At 38.4% G+C, this 24,053-nt stretch overlaps 1 protein-coding gene across 1 annotated transcript in view; it reads left to right on the top strand.

Moving 5' to 3' along the window:
* The window catches only part of LOC128020948 (kin of IRRE-like protein 3), a 126,792-nt gene extending 102,980 nt beyond the window's left edge, over nt 1–23,812 (top strand). The window contains exons 6-16 of the mRNA XM_052607778.1: nt 4,118–4,223; nt 8,509–8,657; nt 9,094–9,221; nt 9,888–10,014; nt 15,054–15,154; nt 16,467–16,665; nt 17,375–17,482; nt 18,419–18,502; nt 18,689–18,798; nt 19,843–19,929; nt 22,785–23,812. Of these exons, the coding sequence (XP_052463738.1) occupies nt 4,118–4,223; nt 8,509–8,657; nt 9,094–9,221; nt 9,888–10,014; nt 15,054–15,154; nt 16,467–16,665; nt 17,375–17,482; nt 18,419–18,502; nt 18,689–18,798; nt 19,843–19,929; nt 22,785–23,249 (1,664 nt within the window). The 3' untranslated portion in view covers nt 23,250–23,812. The remainder of the gene's footprint in view (nt 1–4,117; nt 4,224–8,508; nt 8,658–9,093; nt 9,222–9,887; nt 10,015–15,053; nt 15,155–16,466; nt 16,666–17,374; nt 17,483–18,418; nt 18,503–18,688; nt 18,799–19,842; nt 19,930–22,784) is intronic.
* Nucleotides 23,813–24,053: the final 241 nt, after the last annotated feature.

The raw sequence follows: 24,053 nt of genomic DNA, 5'->3' as shown, positions 1-24,053 counted from the left end.
TTGTAATCACAGAAGTTAATTATATATTCAAATTGTATATTTCACAATATTACAGTTTTTACTGAATTCAAATCAATTCAGCCTAAAGCTTAAGAAACATCTTTTAAAAACATTACAAAATCTTAATTATTCAACACTTTTGACCGGTAGTGTATGAGAAAGTCAGTGAAATTGCCACAAATAAGCTAACTGCTACTGCCAAGATTCATTTAGCTCATAATTCATGGAGGCTCAAACTTCCCTTTAGCCATCTTTATTGGAATAATTTATGCCATATCTAACCTGAGCCTGTGCGCTCCGGCGTTTGAGATGTGGAAGGTCTAATGCGAGGAAGCAGTTCAGTGAAGTGGAGACCCCGCTGTAGGCCACGCACTGGAAGAACATGTGCTGGGTAAATAAGTGATGACTGAGAGCAGAGAGGTGCTAGAACCTTTGGGCCAAGGCGGCCCATGGGGAGCTCCAACCGGCGCCAGGGGCACTTTCCTGATGCGTCATGTCATCAATATTTATAAAAGACAGCTGTTGAGTGAGGTGCCATGAAGGAAATGTGTTTTGTGGCAGAGTTTGAAGAACTGGCAAAAGATGTTTTCCACTGTTCACAGAGATTATTTACTGAAAACACTTTCATTATATCTCGCATGCTGTTTTTTCCATTTATCCTGCTCTGTAGGTAATTGCACAACAACAACAAATATAAATTGCACTGGCCTGATCTAATACAGCAATGTGAAAGAGTGGCAGGAGTTCATCAGCGGAATGGGGGAATGTTTAGATTTCATTTCGTCTTAAGTTTTTGCGTTCCGCCTAAAATGTACCGCTATTAAACACCGCTGATTTGTGGGTACATGAGTCACTGGTGACCTAAATAAGCGTGTTGCTTTTCACATTTCTGCTATACTCTGGCCTTCCTCTTTATACCAGACAGAAAACATTTGCTTCTAATCATATATAAGCTCTTGGCTGTGAAAGCACTGGCCTATTTAACTGGCCTAACATAAGGCAAAAATGGAAGCAAACTAAAAAAAATGACCACTTTTTAAATGATTTTTTTTTAAGAGTGAGAAATGTGTTATTTAGATTTAGTCACATTTTACATATTATAATTTCTTTCTCTGTGTTTTTCTTTAATCAGTTTGGCCTTTAGCAGATGGTCTTCCAGTGTGTCAGAGTTAAGGTTTCCTATCGTTATTAGTCTGACACCCTTCGAGAATTCTGTTCTAGATTCCATTGATGATGGTTATTAATGGAAAGTTTCTTGGTGGTTCCTCTCCTTAAAACACCATTTTGATAAGGATAAACAAATTAATCTGCAACGTGTTGACATTCACATCTTCAGCACTCTCCTTCTTCCATTCACATGTTCTCTCTTTAAAGGTCATCAGTGCCTCTCAACCACATCTGGTAATTAAAACTTCCCCATTAAACAACCCGTTTCATATTTCATAAAAGCGTTCTCAAAGCTCACAGCCCACATCAATCCGCGTCCACGCCTCACTTTATCCCATTTTAGTTTTCCTCCCACTTACGACTCAAAAGAGGTTTGGTTTTATCGTAAATCTTCACAGCAAGTGCCGCCGATAATGCCGTCCGACCCTTTGCACGAACGTGGCGTGAAGATCTTTCACGCCGTTAGCTCGTAGGCCTCGCCGTACCAGTTCGTTTAAGAATTAGCACCCAGGAGAGCGGCTCTCCGCTTCTCAAAGTAATTGCCTTGAAAATAAAAGTAGGTTTGAAACAATGGTGTTTGTTAGGAATAATTAACAACCGCATGTGCACATGGAGCCGTGTCTGGAGGCCTCTTGTGAGCTCCTGTCGTGTGAACCCACTCACTATATCAAGCTCAAGAAAACACTCACTCACATTCCCCCTTGAGTCCTCCATTCAAAATAGATGCATACCTCTATGTTTAGAGGACATGGAGGTTTTGGATGCATATTTGCACGCGGTTCTTTTTCAGAGTTAGAGAAACCTAGAAACCTCCCTAAATCCCAGTGATTCCACAGTCCGACGCAAACTTCATTTAAAATGAATGACCACATATCAATGTTGATTCTGTACCATCTTAGGACCTGGCATATTTTTGTAGGAACTCATGTGGACTAGTTGCCCTGAGCCTTGTGACGTAGTTTCTTTTCAAATAATATTTGTTTATTTGTGTTGTATTTTTAATCACTGGTTCATTTGTCATTGACTAAAATGCTTCACTACGTTTACGCCCGAATTCTTAATTTTTTTTGGAAAAACTGGGATACACTACACACCTTTTCAAAATCTGAACAAGGTCATAAACTTGCTGGCTTTGTAAATGGATTCACATTAAAACTAGGGATCATACAGTAAAAGCCTCACACTACCAGACTCCCAAGTCATTCTAGACACAGCTAGCGTTAATCTTTCTGAACTGCAAAGTCGGGCAAAAATCTGTATAAAAGTTGTGTAGTTTAGCCTTGAGTAATAGCACTGTCTACATGTTATTGTTCAAGACTAATTACATATTTTTAGCTTGATACATTTCTTTAACATTCATTTAGCTATTTTAAAAGATGGGAATAAGCGCACATAATTCACACATTCAAAACAGGTTTATGAGTAAAATTCATTCATGAATGGATATTCAAAAGGTACAATAAAAAAATGGTGTGGAAAAAAATGTACACATAAATTACTACAAAAAAAAAAAATGTATTTATTTTATTTTTACCGTGACCAGTACGTGAAAAAACACTGTTAATTAGAAGATGAACACTGGACTTCTGGAGGTTAAGGAGGAAATGGATTCATTAATTTTTCAGAAACCACACATATTATTTAACATTTCACCCGGTTCAAGGTAATTCTTGTTAAAGCAGAGAACATGATTCATCATTTTAATCAACTAACAGCCCTTAAAAGGAGTAATAACCTCCATTCTCATGACAGAAACATGAACAGAAACGTTTGAGTCATAATAAGTAGAATGTGGAAGAAGTTGTGCAAGTAGTCCAAATTTTCAGTTTCAGTTTTCCCCTCACACTCTATCGCTGTTATTCTTTCTCTAATATGTTCGAATGTGTTGTTTTGTCTTTTCAGTGTTTTGCAGAAAAAGCTGCAGGTTAGTTTTAAATTAATAGTCCCGCGCCATAAGGCATTATGAATGAAACATCTGTCCCAGGTACAAATACATTGGGCGAGTGACGGAAGCAGATTTCTAATGAGAAATCAGACCCAGTGCTGTGTCTGGGCTTTTCAGAAGCCTCTAATCACATTCAGACCTGTGGGAGGTGACAGATCTGTCCACTGCACTTAGACAGGACTGGGGCAGATTGTAGAAGCTTTTCTCATATTAAAGTTTCAGGATTTTGGGGAGAAAAACAGCACAAGGAACCTCTGGTGTCTGGAATCGCTGTGATTTGTCTGTATGTCGTTGATGCTTCTACCACTGGCCTAGTTAATGTCCAACATGCCCTGTGTCCAAACAAACACACGCCACAATCATGCTTTCACAGACAGGTCCTTCAGCTCTGAGAGTGTCAGCACCTATCTGTCTGCTGTCACTTCCTGTCTGTCTGCTGTCAGTCCTGTCTGTCTGTTCGGGTTTGGGTGTCTGTAATTGGGAAGGAGTGAACAGAAGCAAACTCTAGCAAAGTGGGATAGCCTTGATCCAACCATATCAATTTCCTTCATATTTCAAACTTTCTTTTGTTTTAATTGAAACCAGTTTTTTAACGAGAATTGCAGCACCGCATTAAACTCAACTAAATAAAATGTAATTGTTGTCTGAAATGGTTCAATAAAAAGGCTGGGGTAAATATCGCTTTTGCTTAATGTGAATTTGGCTGCTGTTTGTTTAATTCATGCAATCAATCTATTTGTTCATTTCGCCGAAAACTCTCTTTAATCATGCTCATTTTAAAAGTTGTTTAAATTCTAATTCAGCAATTAGAAGGCAAGTTACAGCGCCAATTAATCTTAATGCAAAGTAGCTCCCATTACCGAGAAAAAGAATAATCAAGCCTTTCCCGCTTTTTAGAGTATTTTTAGTTCGTTCTTTAATCCACAATTAATCTTTCTGACGAGTGTTTATTAATGAGTGTTTTGCGGTAAAGATGAAGTTGACCGGCCCTCTCTGCTCCTCCAGATTTCCCACTGGTGAACCTCTCTGTGGAACCGCAGCCTGTTCTGGAAGGCAATCTGGTTAAGTTCCATTGTGCCGCTAAAGCGAATCCCCCTGTCACTCATTACAGGTGAGAGCTCACACACACACACACACACACATACACACACATAGACCGGAAACTGGTTTCCTTTTTCAGTATCTCATACTTTCACTCTCCTGATGCCTTCATGGAAAAACCATATGAATTTCATTTTAACACGTTCATCACATATGCATGCAAAGCAGCATGATAAATTAATGTGTTTTTTTAAACACGTGATCATATGGAAATAGCAACTGAGGCACAACGTGACACATTGAGAGCCATTGTGCTAAAACAACCCAAAACTCATATGCAAATTTAATTTAATTTTTTATTTGTGACATCACAATGTGGGGAAAGCTTAGCTTTGGGTAAGTATTTTTTTTATACAAAGTGACAATAAAACCTGCATTATGTTACAAAATATTTATCTTTTTAATAAATGATGTTCATTTGAACTTGCTATTCATCAAAGAGTCATGTAAAAATCTATTACACTTTGTTTTGTGATTTCACTGGAAAGTCTTGATCATATAGAGAAAGACAGCGTCACGCTTAACATCTTTTTAATCAGTATAGAGCGAGAGATTATCACGTGCCACCCCATTAGGATTTCATACATTATTCATGCCAGAGTGGTCTAAAGAAGCACAGACCGACACACTCCAGACTCTCGTGCCTGTGCCCTCAGCCAGCTGGACAAAGAGTCTCCAAAGCGTAGAGGACACTGTGTGTCTCCTGTCCCTTGACCCACTCCAGCAGGCTTCAGATGCGTGCTGTGCCACAGACCGAACCCTCGGCCAAGTGTAATGTCATGAAATCATCAATCAAGCGCGAGGAAGCTCTCCACATGAGACTGGCTTCATGGAGAAACACAGCATTTGAATTCACACTGCAGGAACACAGAAGCCCAACTAATTACGAAGAAAGTCATTACTGATTGCGGGAGATTTCCTGTGGGCATTACACCGTTCCTCTGAGAGGATTAGAGCTGCCTCACTAGAAAGAGGAAGGATTATTTTCACTAGCCAATATTTTATTCATGTTCGTTTTGTTTACATAAATATGGAAATTAATTTAACTTTGTTTTGTTTTTGTTGTTTTTTGTAAGACAAAATGTAACATTTCTTACTGCAGGCGTCCGGTCCAGCCGCTCGCAGAAATAAAACCCATCACTGTTCTCCTGTGGCATTTGAAATGAGATTAGTGAAGCTGTAAATTAATTAGCAGAAATAATGCCTTTATGTTCGGCGGTCATGATGGCCATTTAAGACCCTGAGTATTTTTCATTCATGGCTTTTCATAACTTCGCAGAGCAGTTTTTATGTCTAATGGAATTTGATCTCACAGCTCCACTAGTGATTGACTCCTATGGATTTTTCAATGGCTGATGCCGATACAGTGGGCTAGCATTTTACTTATTTTTTCATTCCAAATGTGAGAGAACAGAATGGACATGAATTTGTCCTTCTTAATTGACTTAGCATTGCATTTTCCTTGTGCTTTAATGACAACAGCACTTTTGTACTACAGAAACTTGGTGCAGAACCTGATGATCATGTTCTCAAGCACGATACAATCTTGTATTGCAATTAAAAACTAAATTTGATAAAAAACTAAATTGATTGGTGACCTACAAGTAGTGCAGAATACAATTTTTGAAACCTGTAAGTCACACATTTAAATTCAGTGTTTTGAATTACACATTTTCAGTGTAGATTCAGACTTTCAAACCCGACAAGAACTTAAATATAGCAATTATATGGATAAAAATATCTTGGCATTAAATAGAAACACTTATTTTACAAAAAAGAAATTGATTATCATTGTTTCATTCCATCATTCATCAATATGATTCATTCAAACACTGATTCTTTCATAAATGAAACATCTTTATAAGTTAGTGTTTGAATCATTTACTCAAATGATTCTTCCAAACACTGATTCGTTCAGGAACGAAACAAGTGAATGAGTCATTGAATCATTCACTCAGATTTGTTCAAAACAGCATGTTGATCACAGCGGTTAGTTCTGTTGTGGTTTTCATGGGAACTAGTTTCATTAACGGAGCAAAAATAGAAAAAGTAATGAACAAATTGGAAATAATGTACATTTAATTTAGCTTTTTGTTGATTGAACTGTTGTTATAAATTGTATGGCTAGTCTGAATATCGAAATAGCAATCTTGCTTACAGTATACGATATTGCTTAAGCATCACTACATAGGCATATATAAAATTTTATCTGGTGCATGTGAAATACACAGTGACCGTGAAATCACATTAAGATTTATGCTTTTTTTTTTTTTTTTTAAAGATGTGGCCTTTTGTTTTTCTTAAACTTAGACCTCTCTCCACCAAAATAACACCTTGAAACGTGAAGCTGCCATAAAGATTTCAATAAAAGCCACTTTGCTCAAAAATGTAGCCACAACCTTACTATAGAAAAGAGCAAGAGAGAGCGAGTCTTTTAATTCTGGCTGCGATTGTTTGTTTGTTTTCTTGAACTCGCAGAGTGGAAAACTGGGGCGTGAATGGATGGAATCAGACACGTCGCTTTTCTGCCTGTGAATAAAGTATGTGCTTTGTGTCCCTCCAGGGGCTTTCTGTCAGCGCTGGTGTTGGCGGCTTTGTTCTGGCGTAGGTGATTTGTCTTGTCTTATCCTCATTTGTCACCTCCGAAGTGTCTTCTGGAAGACGCTCTGTTGGGCGTGTCGGACATTTGATGTGAACATGTGGCTTTGCAGCTTGGCATCGGTGGGCATCAGCGTCCACGTGACTGATTGCTTGTTTTGGTGGAGACGGTTTGTACCACCCAGTGTTTTAATTCGAAATGCGTCCGATCACAGACAGCCCTCCTGCAGCATCTTAAAAAACAAACAATTTCTTTTCCACGGGTGCTGTATCGGCTTACACCTTCAGAGGATTCTTTTTTTATTCTAGGGTTTGTGCATATACTATTGCTGTTGAATTATGTAAAGAAAGCAGCAAAACAAATGGATTTGGTTTGTGTATTGTGAAGCCTTGAGAGCACAGTTTGTCTTTCTGGCTGAGGTTTGGGCATCTTTTTCTGATGTTTTATTCGTGGTTACTTTACTGTTTTATTCGCATGTCCCTTTCTGAGATAAAGTTGTCACAGCCCTTCGTAGAACACAATGATTTTCTCTTGGAATATGTCAAGATGCAGCCCTCGTCTGAGCCAAAGAAAGTGTCTCCCTGGCAGGAGGACGCTGTAATTTCTCATACAGCTCCGCATCTTGATTCAATTAAAGTAAGACAGTTAATCACTTAAATGTCAAAGATCCATGGAAATTGTTCACAACACTTTTTCTATTTAGGCACCAAATACAGGATTAAAATAATTTCATAAACAACTTACGCTGACTATTGGCACCATTGCAATTGATGAAATTGAATTTTCTTAACAGGATGTAATCAGCATTCGTTTGAATCTGTGATGAGACCTGCTGTGATTATCTCTTAGTTTTTGATGCTTTTGATGCTTAATCAATTGCCACTGGATTAGTTACACATTAACAAATCCCATATGTTTGAATGAAAAGGATATCTGTCCATCTCTGCAGATAGAATATTTCTCTTGGCCCTTTTTTTTCTTTTTCTTGCCATATTTTAACTTGGTCAGACTGTTTCCTCCTGAGATTGACAGGCGAAGCCATCAGCTCTGTCCTGTGTGTGGATCTCTCTTAGCTGTTCTCTGTTCTGTTCTCGCTGTCGTCCCCAAAGGAACCCAGAGGAAACTATATGGAGAAGAAAGTTGTCTAGGGGTCAGCACATATAAATTACATTACACCGACTACATTCATTACACCAAATTCTTTTTATTTGTGTAACACTGTCCACTTTTACTTCACAGATGCAAACAAACGTTTATCTGCTTAGTGCTTGATCTTCCTGTCTGAATCTGGAGCAGCAGCGATCGCTCGTGTTGTCCGATATTTTCTCGCTTTCCTCTTTACGTTTCACTATTATGACCGCAGCATCGAAGACAGCCAGTGATAGAAGCAGCATCTAAAAACCTCTTAATGTGGTCCTGTTATTCTTCTGCCAAAGAAGACATGAAATGAAAATGAAAAGTCCCCAAAAAAACAAACTAAATTACGTCAGACCCTCTGAAGAATGTTTTGTTGTTTCAGTACACCATGCAAATAAGACATGATCTCATTTGGTCATTTGGCCGTGAAAAAATATATTTCTTGTCACCTTTGATCTTGACGGCAGATCTGAAAAAAAAAAAAAAAAAAAAAACGAAGCTGTGTCCATCTGGGTCTTTCATTTCCCTGCTCTGTTTTTGTCTTTTATTGGATGATTAGATGGGCGAAGGGGGGAAACATGATCACAGATGCAACGGGAGACACTTATGAGGTGCTGGTTGATCATTCCTTCTTCACCGAGCCTGTATCCTGTGAGGTCACCAATGCCCTGGGCAGCACCAACATCAGCCGTAACGTGGATGTTTACTGTGAGTTTAACTGCTACATATACAGTGGGTATAGCAAAGAATCACACCCCTTTAAAATAATCACGTTGTTGCTTTGCAGCCTGAAATGAAGACGGACAGTTTTAATCTTTTTTTTTATTAAGTGCAACTTATAACATCCAAGTGAAAGATATAACAACAACATGTCAACAAAACAAAAAAAATCGAAAAAAAAAAAAAATTGGATCAGTATTTTGTTGAACCACCTTTTGCTTTAATCACAACCTGTAGTCTGTTGAGATATGTCTCTGCTAATTTTGCAATATTTGCCCACTCTTCCTTGCAGAGCTGCTCAAATTCATTTAAATTTGATAATGACCACCTTCCACCCATTTGTTGAGTAGCATGATTTCCTTTTATGAATGTTCTTTTGCATAAAGCAAAAGATAATTAATATGCGTATGTGTTTGTGTTGTAGTCGGACCCCGTCTGGCCGCTGAACCCCAGAGCCTCCAAGTGGATCGGGGATCTGATGCCGTCTTCAGCTGCGCTTGGATTGGAAACCCTTCGCTCACCATCGTCTGGATGAAAAGGGGCCATGGAGTCGTACGTAATTTACTCTGCATTGCTCAGAAAACTTATAACAGGGATGTGCAAAAATTGGCTCGCTTTCAGTTCCTGAGTTGGCAGTACTCCACTGAAAGTTAAATTGGAATTATCCACCCTTTTCTTGAGTAACTGTTGAGTGCCACTATGATAGATTCTAACTTCTGTTTGAATAATGTCATGTATCAGCATTCTGCATTCTGTCACATAGAATCAAATTCAGGAGTTTAATTGTAATTTAAAGTGCATTCTTAATTACAATCTGAATTGTACACATCTCTATCTTATAGAAATGTATTCATTTTTCCTTCTGGATGTGATGAATGTGTCTGACACACACGTGACTGATCTGTTTTTGATGAAGCTAACAGCTGTGACAGTTGAGTTTCAAGGGCTAATGGACCTTATGTAGAGCACATTGTGTTTGTGTAGGTCGTCATCTGTTAGGATCTCACAGCTGATGTAGAAATGAAGTCAAAACTCAAGGAACAAGCTGTATTTGTGACTAGAGTGATGGTTTATTATACTGTTGATGTAGTTCTGCTTCATGAATTTTCTTCCAAAAAAAAAAAAAAAAAAAAAAGACAAGCAAGAGAAAACTTTTTAACAATCTCTATAATGTTTACTGTAGCGTTTTGTTTTCTTCAAACATCTGTTACCTTGCAGGTGCTAAGCAACGAGAACACCTTGACACTGAAGGGAGTGAGACAAGAGGACGCTGGGAAATACGTATGTCGAGCTGTGGTGCCGCGGGTAGGAGTGGGAGAGAAGGAGGTCATGCTTACGGTCAACGGTAAATGTCTTCAACACTTTGTTTATATTCCAGTGTGTTGGTTCAGTGAATTTTCTTTTGCTTCGGCTTTTGATTGCTTCGACTCACAAGAGCTGGAAGAGGCTCTCCAAAGCAGGATCAGGCCACATTTCACTCAGGCTAAAATGGATGTTTTCTACACTGTTTAGCTTTGTAATAACCGAGACATGCTCCATGACCCTCGGAGATATGGGTGCCGTAATCAGGAGAGCTGATCTTGAATCGCTCTCATCATTTCTTCTCATTCGCCAATAGATGATAGACTCAGAGCGTGTGAAATACTTGAAGGACTCTACCAGGTTTCTGAATCAATACGGGCGTATTGATTAACCCCACACTTCGAGAAGTGTATTTCCCTGAAATGTAATCAAAAAAAATATCACAGGCCATTCGGGGCAGCTCGAAAAGTATAGCAACAAAGACCATATACATATGTGCTTTGATTGTTTTGCTTTGTCTTGCTGTCGGCATCATTTTATTGGTTATTCTCGCTCCCGAAGAGCTCATGAAAAAGTGTTATGGAGCTTTGTATGCTTTATCCGTTTGTTTTGATGGGAACTTTTAAGTCCTAAGGGCTTTGCAATAACACCGGCCTGCTCCTGTGAGGCTATAAGCCTCTTCAGCGCTCTATGAATTCGTAATCTTTGCTGTTTTTCCTCTTGTGGTGTTACAAGGTTGAGATCTGGCCCGGGTCGACATGTGTGACTGCGGGTCTTCTTGAGTCCTTGGGTCTAATCCGGTCTTAAAGGAACAGTTCAATCAAAAATGAAAATTCTGTCATAATTTACTGTTTCAGAATTGTATTACTTTGTGTCTTCTATTGAAATACAAATAATAGTCTTTGTGGCAGTTGTCTTTTAACAATACAATCCTTCTTTACTTTACAAAAGTAAAAAAAAAAAATTGAGTAATTTTGACATGCTTGAGCAAAACAGACATTTTTGGAACTATGGCAGCCCAAAATTAATAAGAAACAAGTATTGGATGCATTTAGCAAATGTGGTGCAGGGCAGTGTACTTTAATGGCCTTTTTTGAAACTTGAATGTATTGGGAAAAGCTGCATATATACATACCAAACATTGCCTTTTGTGTTCCACAGAAACATAGTAATACAGTTTTAAAAATGCCCCAGCAGTTTAAGGTCAGTCTTGAGGTCTATATCACAATCTAGCACCGACGAATACTTTGAATTCAGTCAGACTAAACATTTCAAACCCAAATATGTTATGCAATCTGTAAAAACGCCCACAATGTAAATGAAGTTGTGTTCCTGATGCAAATCATGAACTCTAAAAGTTAAGGTCTGTATGATAATGTAGCTCTTTGACAAAGGTGGTTCTCGATGACCCATATCTGCTCCTGTTCAATAAGCAGTGACATTTCGTTTGGGATGTGAACATGCCAATAATGCAGCAACACCAAGTTTTGGAAACCAGTTCATCCGTGATGATCAAGCCATTTGATTGTTGTGCTTACATTAGTTAAATCAGATTACAAGGATAAGAAAATGGCAGAACTTGAATATGCTGTCATTATTTACTCCAAGATCCAAAGGTGTTCTTCAGAATATAAAATTATACATTCTACAGAAGAAATAAAGTCATACAGGTTTGCAATGACATGAGACTTTTTGGGTGGACTGTTTCTTTAAGAAATGTGCAGCCATATGCTAATAAACTGAGGAGACGCATTAGTGCTTAAATGCCAGAAATTAGATAGATTAGACAGATGATGAACGGGAAATACAATTACTGATATTATAATAGATCATTAATGAATAACCATATTAGAGTCCATTAGGCTACAAGTGCGTCTCTTTGATGAACACAGATGATTTTGTGAGAACCCTTAAAGACGTGCGTGAATGAAACCGATCGATATCAATGCAATCACTATGCTGCTTGTGACCCTCATCTGAGGGGAACAAAAGGTGCTTTTAAACTTTTTCAAAAAGTACTTCAATTTCTGTACCTTTCTGTAAAATCCAAAGAAATAAAACTCACTCTGCTGTAAAGGCTTCAGGTTCAGGTTTGTCTTTCATGGTGAAGTTAAAAATGAAAAGATCAGTTTGCTGTCCACAAGAGGGTGACTTTAAAATAATGATTTTCAACCTCAGTCTCCTTTGAAATCAACAGGAAAACACTCATTAACAACTCAGAATGCAGTCTCAGAAGCCTCTTATGGAGGTGTTGTTGAACACAGTTTGTAGGCATTCTAAGACGTTTTCTTATAATTGAAATCAAACTGTGTATGAGAACCCCTCACAGTGTTTCCTGAACAGCTCCCCTCTCACTTCTTCTGCTTTCAGTCCACCCGTTAGAAGCTTGCTAGAAGCTGAAAGTGTGGAAAGGATGAATGATAATGTTGGTAGCTCCATGCAAGAGAGATCAGGTTAAATTACGAAATAAAATGCAACTAAATGCAACCCAGCTACAAGTTCTATTGCAGTGATTTTCAATCTTGTTGTGTTGCTTGTTTTCTGCAAAATTGTATTGTTAGGTTGAATTATTATTATTTTATTTACTATTGTATATTTTGTGGTTCCAGGATTACAGTTATCTTCTGTAATCCAGAACTGTGCAACTGTATGTTCAGTATAAACATTAGTAAGGGTGACTTCCAGTGTTTTAATTTAGATTAGGTGGATCATTTTAAAGGGTTAGTTCATCCAAGAATTAAAATTGTGTCGCACTCATGTCGTTCCAAACCCATAAGACCTCCGTTCATCTTCGGAACACGGTTTAAGATATTTTAGATTTAGTCCGAGAGCTTTCTGTCCCTCCATTGAAACTGTGTGTACAGTATACTGTCCGTGTCCAGAAAGGTAATAACGGGGTAATTAAAGATCTTACAGGGTTGAAATGACATGAGGGTCATTAATGACTTAATTTTCATTTTTGGATGAACTAACCCTTTAATTATTATCCATTGATCTAATAATATTACACACACACACACACACACACACACATGCTATGACCCTCCATGAGACGTGAGTCAGTTAGCATAGATGATCAGACATTCCTTTTTTCCCACCATACAAGCAGAGTATCGTTGAAAGCCAGGCACGGAGCGAGACGTGTGACTGCTCCTTCCTCATGCGGTTCGGTCTCTCATCCTGCTCTCTCTTCTTTCTCAGCTGGTTTCCCGTCTGAGCCTGAGAGATAAAGCTGTTTAATTACAGCCCTCATTTATGGCCATGATCCCCTGTCAGATTTGTTTGGCTCCCCCAGAGGACACGATCTGAACAGGCTGCTGCTGGAAGAGCACGGAAAAAGCCTCCCAGCCCTCTGCCCGACTGCAGCCTTTGAGTGTGCGTGTGATTAAGAGGGTGCCGGGGAAAGCGAGAGCATTGTCTCTCTCTCTCTCTAGAGAGACGGAGCTTCAGTGTGTACAGAAGACTCCTGCACGCTGCTGGGATCTGTAATTGATGGGATAGTACTCGCGCACTGAAACACCCGAATTCCAATTAAAATGAAAATCTGTTTTCGTATAGACACATAATGAACCTCAATCACAATCTGCTGTGGAAGGAGAAATGGCAAAGTTATGATTGTCTTTATTATGATTTTATCTCTCCCTTTTCTCTTTCACTTTTAATTATTTTAGAAATTATGAAGTTTACTTTAAGCATTATTTTTGTGGAATAAGCTGCACTGGGAACATTTAAATGACTTGCTCATCCAAAAATGAGAATTCAGTCATTATTTACTAAACCCTCATGTCATTCCAACCTTGTATGACTTTCTTCGGTGGAGCACAAAATGTAAATGGTTGGAGAATATCTTGCCACTTTTCAATATAATGAGCACTGAAACTGTCAAGCTCCAAAATGACAAAAAAGCACCTTAATAGTGGTCCATACAATCCTTGTTCAAGTCTTCTGAAGTCATGTGATAGGTTTGAGTGAGGAACAGACTGAAATTGTAGTTGTTATTTGGGAAATAACAAATCTTAACACTCAACTCCTTAACTCTCTTTGGTGCATTTGTGAAAAAAGTAGCTACCATATGACGAAGATAAGTTAATGTCAGTATGAAATTGAATGAAAATAACCTATTTTTCCTAAATGCATTCTATTTATCTGATTGTGAATGGTTCACCCATGCATGTTAGTTTTTTGTTGTTGTTTTTTTTACTTAAAATTTGAAACGAATAGTTTGCTGAAAATAACTGCTTTTGGCCATCTAGGTAGATGAGTTTGTTTTTTTCATGGGAACAGATTTGGAGAAAGTTAGCATGACATCACTGTGAGAAAAACAGTTTGTAATAAATTCATCATAATCTTTCTACGAAACATTAGACTTCTCCAATTTAGTCTAATGTTAATTTTTTTTTTCAATTACCCATTAACAGTTAAGTGTCAAGTGTTTGATGATTCAGTTCACAAAGAATGAGTTCGGAGCTGCTATATTTGTCTGCTAATTTGCACTCTATTTTTGTTTAAGTGCCTGATTTACTAAACAAAATATGCAAATGAGGTAATGTTGTTAATACAGCCACAAAATCTCACAATCCAGACACGTGAATCTGTTGTTGTTGTTTTTTTGGAAGTTTGCCTGGTTATATCATTTGAGGAATTATGGCTGCCGTGATCAATGGTGAATGGGAAAATGTACATGAACATCTCTTTTAAAGGAAATTGCGTTTACCATAATGATTGTGCCAATCAAATAGCACTGAGTTTTGTGCATAAGCCACAATCTATAATGAGCCTAATTTACATAGAAAGGATGTTTGTGCTGAAAAGAATGACAGTGACTTCATTTCAATACTTGCTGGCTGGATGTGGACAGTCAGTGAAAAATAAGCAGTGAAATAACACAAGCAACATTTTGTCCCTGATTCTCTACTCTTACACCTCATCTTAAGATAGAAGATCATCAAAAGCAGATTGGAGATCATGAAAACAGGAGCGTATGTCCTGTCATCTCTGCTCTCAGGAAGGATGTGTGCTGATGTGATGTGCAGGCAGTTCAGTTGTCAGACAGGAAGCTTGACTGTCTGTTATTTGTTTCAGGGCCTCCCAGCATCTCCAGCACACAGACGCAGCAGGCTCTCTACGGGGAGAAGGGCCAGATCAAGTGTTTCATCCGCAGCACCCCTCCTCCAGACCGCATTGTGAGTTCTATCTATCCATCCGTACTACCTATGTACAGTATTCAGTGGTCAAATATTCCGGAAATCATATCAGACATATTCAAAGTGGTCAGATATATCTCAGTCATGTCAGTAATATTCAGTAAAATGTTAATAATAATATTTATATACACTACTGTAAAGTTTGAGGTCAGTAAGATTTTAAAGAAATTAATACTTTAGTTCAGCAAAGGTTAATTAAATTGATTAAAAGAGACAGTAAATGCATTAATATTCTTTAATAAAAGAATGTTAATCTTTTTTATTCATCCAGAAATCCTAAAATAAAATTAGCATGTTTTCCACAAAAATATTAACCATAACTGTTAGCGACATTGATGATAATAAGCAATGTTTCTTAAGCAGCAGATTAGAATATTAGAAGGATTTTTTTGAAGAATCACGTGCACTGAAGACTGGAGTAATGGCTGCTGGAAATTCAGCTTTGGATGACAGGAATAAACTATGTTTTAAAATATATTAGATAGAAGACAGTTCATTTAAATTTTAGAAATACAATATTACTGTGTTTTGGTTCAAACAAATGTAGCCTTGGTGAGCTTGTAAAGCACTGAAGATCTATTAAAAAGGATTTATAGCTTGAGTGTTTGGGTTTCTTTCAGCGGTTCACAAAGCGTATGTGTGGGTGTGTAATTTCTAGACATGTGGACTGTAAAAATTCATTACAGTACTAATTACAGTAAGCAGCTCAACGAATAGTTCAGTGGAAATTGTTTCCTGTATTTTCATGGTTACAAACTGTTCATTTAATTATATGCCCAATCTCCTGTTTTCTAAGGGAAATGTATGTTATGAAGGCCAAAGTGCTCATGATCCTAAACTATTGACAACAGCACATGGCAAAAAACACAAAAACATTTGAAATACCACCGCACACAGACCTTCAACACTTGGTATATGAAACGATCAATCACTTTAAATAGGGGAACAAACTTCTCCTGACATCACAGGACAACGAGTGTAAATCAAATTGGCAAACCGTCAGACAGTGCAACCGTATTAATTATTCATGTCCTGATGCATGCTGGGAAGAGGCAGAATTGACTGAACCGCAAAAGCATTTTTTCAGCCTAGGAGTATTTGAACTGAAAAGTGCATTAATAAAAAAATACAAAAAACAGCAAAATGAAGAAATGAGTTGCATTACTTGTTTTAACTTCCTGGAAGTTGCAAGAACATTGTAATAGAAATTAAACCCATAAATTGGTTCTTTTTTTTAGCATGAACTTACTCCAAAGCATTATATAATCATCTATGCTTTTATTTTATGCAGGCATGGTCATGGAAAGAAACAGTACTAGAATCAGGAACATCGGGCCGTTATACCGTGGAGACGGTGAGCACAGAGGATGGTGTCATCTCCACCCTCACCATGAGCAACATCGTTCCTGCTGACTTCCAAACCATCTACAACTGCACCGCGTGGAACAGTTTCGGCTCTGACACGGAGATCATTCGCCTCAAAGAGCAAGGTAACAATCAGTTTACACCGCATCCTAAACAACAACACTGCAACATTTAACAATAAATAAAGCAAATAATCAGTACCTGAGATTATTATTGCTGTGGTTTGAATACTGTAGTTCTGGCCACAATGTTGCAGAAACTGAAACTGTTTCTACAATAGATGCTGCTGATTAACTTGGAAAAGATACCTTTTATTGCGGGTCACGTCGCATCTATTTAGGACACGGTGTTCAGTGCCTAGTGTGTGTGTGTGTGTGTGAGTGTGTTTTACTCGCGTCTTGCAGTGACTTGATTTTTCAGAGCATTAGGGCAAAGACTGGATCATAGTCTGTTTATTCAGCTAAATGTCATCTACTAAGTATGTGGATTTCCTTAATGGAATTGTGACATATTCCATTTGTAATCTAATTTAAACAGCCCTTAATCCTTTCTACTCCCTTTATGATTTCTTTGAAATATTTAAATGAAATTAGATGTTTTTTTTCTTTTTATTCAAATAATGGCCCATTTTCCTCTAGCAAAGCCGACTCCCAAGGTGCAGAGCTGAGTTATTCAAAGAGGTCAGCTCATCCCCGTAGTATTTAATCGAAGACTCACGGAACATGACTTCATTATGTCTGCTCAAGTGACAAACAGGCTCCTGATCGGGACTATGCACATCCACGTTCTGTCACTGGTTGTCTGATGATCCCAGCGGTTCTGTGTTCTCCTCAGGGTCTTTGCGCTTGGCCGTCATCATCGGGGTTGCAGTGGGAGCTTTCCTGGCTCTCATCGTCCTCATTGGGACCCTGGGGGCTTTCTGCTGCGCTCGACTGCAGAGGAGTAAGTGAGCTCGTTGTTTCTACAGAGACAGAAACACAGAGGCGACTCGCACCGCATGTCCACCGAGACACCCATGCACTGTTTTAGACTCATCTTGTGATGACGCTGTGTTGCGCAATGTAGCACAACTTTATCCACACATAAAACAAAAGTGTTGGAGTACAGCTAATTAAAAGGTGTGCCCCTTAACTACTTGTTCTGTATCATAACAGCTACTCAGATGTTGTCAAATTAGTCTTGTTTTCCAATGTTGTTTTTTTCATCAATTAGCAGTGTAGCACGACAATACACTACATTACTCTTTTTTTTTTTTGTATTATATTGTACAAAGCCTTACAGCTCAGCAAACTCTCCAGGAAAATAATTATAATTAAATATTTTGCCAATTGTCATTGTGTTTTAAATGTAGTCTTTTATTTGAATAGTTGTATAATAGTTATATATCACCATGACTAGATCCTCATATTTAATCTAAAGAATTAAATAAAATGTTTTACATATATACCTGTACATATTTAAATATATTTCTGCACACACACACAATCATGGTTGGAAAGATTTTTTTAATGTTTTGAAAGTCTCTGATGCTCACAGAGGCTGCATTTATTTGACCAAAAATACAGTAAAACAGTAATTTTTAAATATGGTTTCAAATCTAATTTATCCCTGTGATGTCAAAGCTGAATTTTCAGCAGCCGTTACTTCAACTGGCAAGCCAGATTTTCAGAGTAGCTTCCCTAACACTATATCACAGAGTGATAAGAGCACAGCTTCACCTCACTCACGTCTTAGTCTATCTGAGGTCTTTATTGTCTTATCTCGCCTTTCGCAAATTGCCTCCATTAGCGGCAAGCTCCTGACTTTATCTGGCCAGGACTGTAATGACCTCATCTTTTAACAAGTGATATTTTTTTCTTCGCATGTTGTGCACCATAGAGGACATGCACCTTGTGATGTCATCACTCCCAGTGTCCCTCTCTTCCCGGCAGCGAGAGCTCTCCGGCACGTTAAAAAGTGAAAGTAAGCCTTTCTATCACCTTTTAGAGGCCATGTTCTGGGAAAATAGACATGCATGTTGTTTACGAGCGATTGCTGCATGTTCGCAAGTATGTGAAGGGATGTTCCGAATCATGTCAAAGCTCAGCGGAAGCAGTAGGATGTAATGTGGTTCTCATCACCGTGGCTAATCAGAACGATTTCCGCCAGATCTCAAAGGGGTCGTATCCACTAAAAACGACATCAGAGTGGAGATTGTCCATAAGGACCATAACGCAACCAGAGAACCGGAAGAAAACAGCAACATGAAGCAAATGATGGTGAGTTTGCACTTCTAACCTCCCTCTTCAATTCTCTCTGTCTTCCTTTACATCTGGTTCAAGCATTCGTTTCAGATAATCTGATGTTAACAGCTCTGAATCCAAGTGTAAATTGCCTCCTAAGGACTATCAAAGTCAAGCTAGATGGGTTTGAATACATATGCATTTGCTTTTGAATCCGCAAGGTCAAAGCTTTTCATCATGAAGATGCAAGATATGAGCCTTTTCTTTCTGTAATGTTTGTTGCTAGTAGATGTTCTCTAGATGTCCTCACATTATTGGTGGCCTTAGCAACAAATGAGATGCACTGCCAGTAAAAATAAGATTAATTCTGTTTTACAAAGTAATATGTTTTTTTCTGGTGAGGAAACGTTTTATATACATAGCAGTGCATAATACACCATATCACAAGCAAGATTAACAATTACCAGTGCGTAAATTTAACTCACTCAGAATAATGTCTGTTTCAACAGAGCATATTTTAACATGTGCCTGCATATGTCTCAAAGAGGAAGGATCATTTACATAAAGCTACACTTTTCTCAACCTTGTCGAGTTGCTGGACACGCCCACATTGATGTCACAAAAGACAAGTTGTAATCATATTTTTGTTGTTAAAGTGTGGTCACATGTACTGTTTTTTTTTTTAAATTGAGTCATTCTAATAGGAATCTGCAAGTTTCGTGTCAGGGCGAAAATTTTCTCCATGCATATTTTCTAAAATTTGTATGTTTCAAAGGACACAAAACCGCTCGGTTTTAAGGTGACAATTGTGTGAGCTGTTAAATTTAGCTAATGTGACACTGTATGGGAGAACATGACTTTTCTTTTAGTCTTCCTTCGCCTCTTTCCACCGCAGCACTCAAATCACAGTGCAGCTCTGCAGCATCCTTGAACTTTGACCGGTTTCAGATCAGACCTCAGCTTTGAGGGAATTTCTGTTCTTGCTGGATGCTGAAATTCTCTTGTACATGCTTACAGGCTGAAATCAATACCAGTCACGCATCTACTGCATCATCTCACTTTCTCTCTTTCTGCTTTTAGATGGAGCGATCCGAGTTTCAGCAAGAGTCTGTGTTGAAACAGTTGGAGGTCCTGCAGGAAGAGGAGAGGGAGCTACAGCACATTAAGGTGATGAACTGAGGGATGGAGAGACGGGGGGAGAACTCTGCAGGACTCACATCTGTCACCATTAAAGAACCCCAGAGAGTCATTTCTCCATCATACTCATAAAAAAAACTGATTTAATAGAACCGCCGCGTAATCTAACAGAATCTAATAAAGCAGAGTTGTGGGAACTCTCGCTCTCTGACTTTTTCAGAATTCCTTGCCATGTTCTTTTGCTTTACAGAGTCCATTATAGAAATGTTTACAAATGGACGTGTTGTCATACTGACTGACTGCATGTCAGATTTCCAGAGCCCAAGGTTTCATTATATCCTCTGGTAACTGAGAAATACTGGGGCATTTAGTAGAATGTCCATGCTAATTCGTTTAATGAATGCTGTTTGGCTAGACTTCTGTCTGGAACGTTTGTCTGGAACTTTTCAGCCTTTCAGATCATTTCAAAAGCTCAATATTTCAAGGATTTGTTTGGATCTTTGGAAATTGCATATTTACTACAAAGCGTCCATCATTAGTCATATTTGCTAAGGCCAGCATAACTGACCAAAAATACAAACTTTGCTTTGTAACTGCCTACTGAGTTGCATTTACTTTACATTAAACACTTCCACTTTTCTTTAGATAAAAGTACTTACAATAAAAAAAAATATCTTGAAATAATATATTTGAATTGGATTTTCTTGCAACAGGGTTTGTAAAACTAAATTAATTAATTTCCCATGGGATTTTAGGAAACTTCGGTCACACTTTATTTTAGGGTCCAATTCTCACTATTAACTAACCATTAACTATGACTTTTGCCTCAATTAACTCCTTATTTGCTGCTTATTAATAGTTTATAAGGTATGTGCTAAGTTTAGGGTATTGGGTAGGATTATGGATGTTATGCATTACATGTACTTTATAAGCACTAATAAACAGCCAATATGTTAATTATAGACATGCTAATAAGCAACTAGTTATTAGTGTGAATTGGACCCTTAAACTTGGGTATGACATTTGTTTCATTAACATGAATGGTGAATCATGGGTTTGCTGAACACAAAGTTTCTTGGAGGAACACAAAACCTTTGCAAAATGAACACAAAGTTTCTAAGGGAAACACAAAACATCTGCAAAGCGAACAAAGTCTCTTGGGAGAATGCAAAACTTTTATTAAGCAGTTTTTCAGGAGAACACAACACTTTTGCCAAACGAACTTAAAGTTACTTGAGGCAACTCAAAAGTTTTGTAAAGAGAACACAAAATTGATCAGGGAAATGCGAAACATCTGCAAAGGGAACGAAGTGTCTTGGGGGAATGCAAAACTTTTATTAAGCAAAGACAACGATTTTCAGGTGAATGCAAAACTTGTGCGAGAGAACTAAATACGAGTCCTGTCTACAAACTAGAATATCATACAGACTTGGAAATAGACTCGGTCCAGTTGCTTTGAGTTTTGCGCTGGCACCGGTCAAAATTTCTTCAGAAAATGTAAAAATCAAGGTGGTCTTGTTCTCTCCCAGCAACCATACCTGCCTTACCAATCTCTCCATGGCAGAACCATCATCACCTCTCAGTCTTAAATATGTCATTCCATCCAAAATTGGTCCTCATTCAGAGCTGTGCTACCTTGACTCTGACAGTGGTGAAAGTGCACACCATACTGTTTTTGTTTTCCAGGAATCCCTGAGTTCTTTCACCTCAGCGTTCCTACAAGGCCGCTAAGATTAAAAAGAGAAAGCGAGAGATATATGTTATCTATATAGAAACTGGCCAAAAATAAAATGTGAGTGAATTTTATGGAGATTATTTCACATATTTAATGCCGACATGAATTGTCAAGGCCCATTTAATTAGCTGATAACAGGATTTGACTGTTTATGCTGGAGATGACTGTTTCACACCACTAAACCATGTAATCTTCTTAGCGTGGGACAGTTATCAGTCTGTTCCCTAATTTCCATGTCACACTGCCTATAATTAGTGTGAGCTGAACTTGACCTTGGCTTTTTACAGCTTATAAATACATGAGAGGAAAATGACAGTTTCCTTTTACGTTCTCTCATTTTGCTTTTAATACAAGCTGAAAGTATATACTGTAATAGATCAATAATTGTTTGCTAAAATTATAATTGTGCCATCAGACTGGATAAACAGATTAATTTGACGACAAGCTTCATGGAAACACCCAGCAAAATGACCACAAACAGTGAGAAAAACAAAAGGACAAAGAGATTCATTTGGCGTGTTAATGATTCGGCCAGAATGGTTTATTTAGCATGGCATTTCAGTGCAAAAAGCCTGCCACATTATATAAAAAAGGTCATTTTGAATTCTTATCTCACAATTCAAACATTTTTTGTACTGCAATTCTGAGTTTATATTTCAAAATTCTGACTCAGACTCAGAATTGTGAGATTAAAAGTCGCAGTTACCTATTTTTATTTTTTAATACATGGTGGAAACTTCAGATTTGATCTCTTGCAATTATGACTTTTTTCTCTAAATTCTAAGACAAATGTATCCGAACTGTGAGATATAAACTCAGAATTGCAAGATAAAAGGTTGCAATTACCTTTTTTATTTGTGTTATTATTGCCTAACGGTTAGAGAGTCTGACTTGTAACCCAAAGGTTGCAGGTTTGAGTCTCATTAATGGCAGGAATTGTCGTGGGGGGAAAGAATGTACAGTGCTTTCTTCCACTCTCAATAACACACTAAGGTGAGACACTGAACCCCCAACTGCTCCTTTCTTATATGTGGCCTATATTGTGTTGTCAAAATGCTGTGCCATCATTGTCACTCTTTTTCCAATGGCGCGTTTGCATAAAAATTGTGCAAATAATTCAATGATGGAATAATGTATTCATGTCTCACAGGATCCGACCAACGGATACTACAGCGTGAACACCTTCAAAGAACAGCCGACCCCAACCATATCCCTGTCAGCCAATCAGAACGCAGAGGTCCGAAACCCTGCCACAGCGACCCTTGGGAAACACCGCGTCCCCACCGGCATGTCTTACACCAACATTTACAACACATTGGGCGCCGGTCCCAACCGACTATATGACTACAGCCAGCGTTTCGTTCTGGGAATGGGCAGCAGCTCCATCGAGTTGTGCGAGCGTGAGTTTCAGAGGGGATCGCTCAGCGATTCCAGCTCGTTCCAGGACACGCAGTGCGACAGCAGCGTCAGCAGCTACAGCAAGCCGGATGGATACGTGCAGTTTGACAAAGCTAGCAAAGCCTCGGTGTCGTCTTCGTCCCACTATTCACAGTCGTCGTCCCAGAACTCGGACCTGACTCGACCACTACAGAAACGAATGCAAACGCACGTTTAACTAGAGGACTGAACATCATACATGCTTTTGGACGAACACTAAAGGTGAGTCACCTGTGCTTCATGCATCATTCGTGAACAAATCCAAACATTTCAATCTTGGAAGAACATTACCGACATATCAAGCTCAATTTTCTGTATATTTTGAAAAGTAACGTGTTTTTTAGATTATTATGTTCGTTGTGGAAGACTTCAGAGTTTGAAAGATGAAAGCAGGGGAAACCAAACCTTGGACGTTGTTTCATAACATGACAATCAGGAGTCCATCCACAAAGTCGCCATTGACTATCCCAGTAAGCCAATCTAATCTGTTCCATTCAGGAACTTGGAACTGTGGGAAACCTGGAGGTTTGTGTTCGCTTTTTTTTTTTTTACGAGGAGCCAAACTTGGGCCATTTCGTAGGTCTTCTACTGTGGCCCAAAGCACAAAGGTGTTCAATGCCAACCGCAGTGTTTTTCTGCTGATAAAGAGATCTAAACAAGGATGAATTATCCTTAGCAGGTTGTTGCTAAAGACTTTGTAAAATAGATTTCACTTGTGTGCACTAAACTGTTTTTTAACTACATCTCTTTCCTTATGTGGTCTCTCGTCTTTACGATTTCATGCTTTGTGTTTTACTTTCCAATGCAATGAGAATGTGTAAAAACACACACAGCCAAACTGCATGTGTGGAGAGTTCTTCAGGAGCTTCGCTAACGTGGACAGCATAGTGTTTACATGCCAGAGACCAGAATGTAAATCCCAATACTTTATTTTCTCAACACGTATTTAATGTGAGCAGATCGTTTCGACACTTCATGGTTA

This window comes from Carassius gibelio, chromosome A10, assembly GCF_023724105.1.
Source record: "Carassius gibelio isolate Cgi1373 ecotype wild population from Czech Republic chromosome A10, carGib1.2-hapl.c, whole genome shotgun sequence".
NCBI classification, from domain to species: domain Eukaryota; kingdom Metazoa; phylum Chordata; class Actinopteri; order Cypriniformes; family Cyprinidae; genus Carassius; species Carassius gibelio.
This window is presented reverse-complemented; position numbering and strand designations above follow the sequence as displayed.